Source organism: Echinococcus granulosus (genome assembly GCF_000524195.1).
Source record: "Echinococcus granulosus chromosome Unknown EG_S00211, whole genome shotgun sequence".
Taxonomy (NCBI): Eukaryota; Metazoa; Platyhelminthes; class Cestoda; order Cyclophyllidea; family Taeniidae; genus Echinococcus; species Echinococcus granulosus.
In genome coordinates, this window is record NW_020170591.1 from 54,838 (window position 1) to 55,699 (window position 862).

The following is an 862-nucleotide window of genomic DNA, read 5'->3' on the forward strand; positions in this document are numbered from 1 at the left end:
ATGGTTAAGAGCACTCTTCAAGTGGGCACTGCTAAAAGGCGGATGTGGTGTAACTATAACGTAAGTTCTTGCGTCATGTCGACGTTCTTCAAATTGACAATGGGACCAGTACATAGCCTGGTGGAAAAGATGATCTTAACAGTCCTATTGGTTACTGTCGTTCAAAGATAGCACCTACACAGTTCAAACATTTATCTGATGGCGAACCGCAAGCACATTAACGGTGATCAATGCTTGGGCACTGACTCTCTCTTAAGGGTTGTCCTGTGAACATGCTGCCTCACGTGATGTGTTTTACGCTGGTGAGTGGAGGTGTCAGTGGTCTTCTGTAAAAGGAGTTATAGGTGACACGAATAAAGCTGGCAAAGAATGATACATGGTGGCAGGTCAGTCTATGCCCACATAGCTAGGAGTGCGATTTTACCTATTTTGTTAAGATTTGTTTCAAAGTGAGATCCCTCTTATTGGAGGTAATTTAGGCGATTTTGTGAAGGAATGACATGCAAGTCATGTCGCTGTGGAAAAGCATTGAAGACAATGCGTGTAGAGTGTGGTGCCTTCGTCAGTGCGTGTAGTGGCGGGGGTGTTGGTGAGTGTGGGGGCTGACAATCTCAAGTTAATTGCCCTCACTTGCATTCAACTTTCACGTTTGCCGGATAGCACTGCGAGGCGGATCTAACTACTCCAGTGTCGAGTATTGCTGGCGCACTATCCTATCACAGTAAAGTGTGAAGCGTTATGGAGCACGTAAGAAAGCCTATGGAAAGGCGTACTTGTGTGTAAAGCACACACAGGTAAATCAAGCACTTAGGTGGAGTATATTCAGCTCATTTGATGATCTCACTAATGAGATTTGTGACTT

General features: G+C 44.9%; 1 protein-coding gene across 1 annotated transcript in view; it reads left to right on the forward strand. All coding sequences in view use genetic code 11, as the record gives it.

The window, feature by feature from the left end:
- Positions 1–862, forward strand: part of EGR_10349 (UDP-GlcNAc:betaGal beta-1,3-N-acetylglucosaminyltransferase) — a gene marked incomplete at both ends in the record, with an annotated part of 1,948 nt that continues 1,086 nt past the window's right edge. The window contains one exon of the mRNA XM_024499598.1: positions 1–60. Within this exon, the coding sequence (XP_024345992.1) occupies positions 1–60 (60 nt within the window). The remainder of the gene's footprint in view (positions 61–862) is intronic.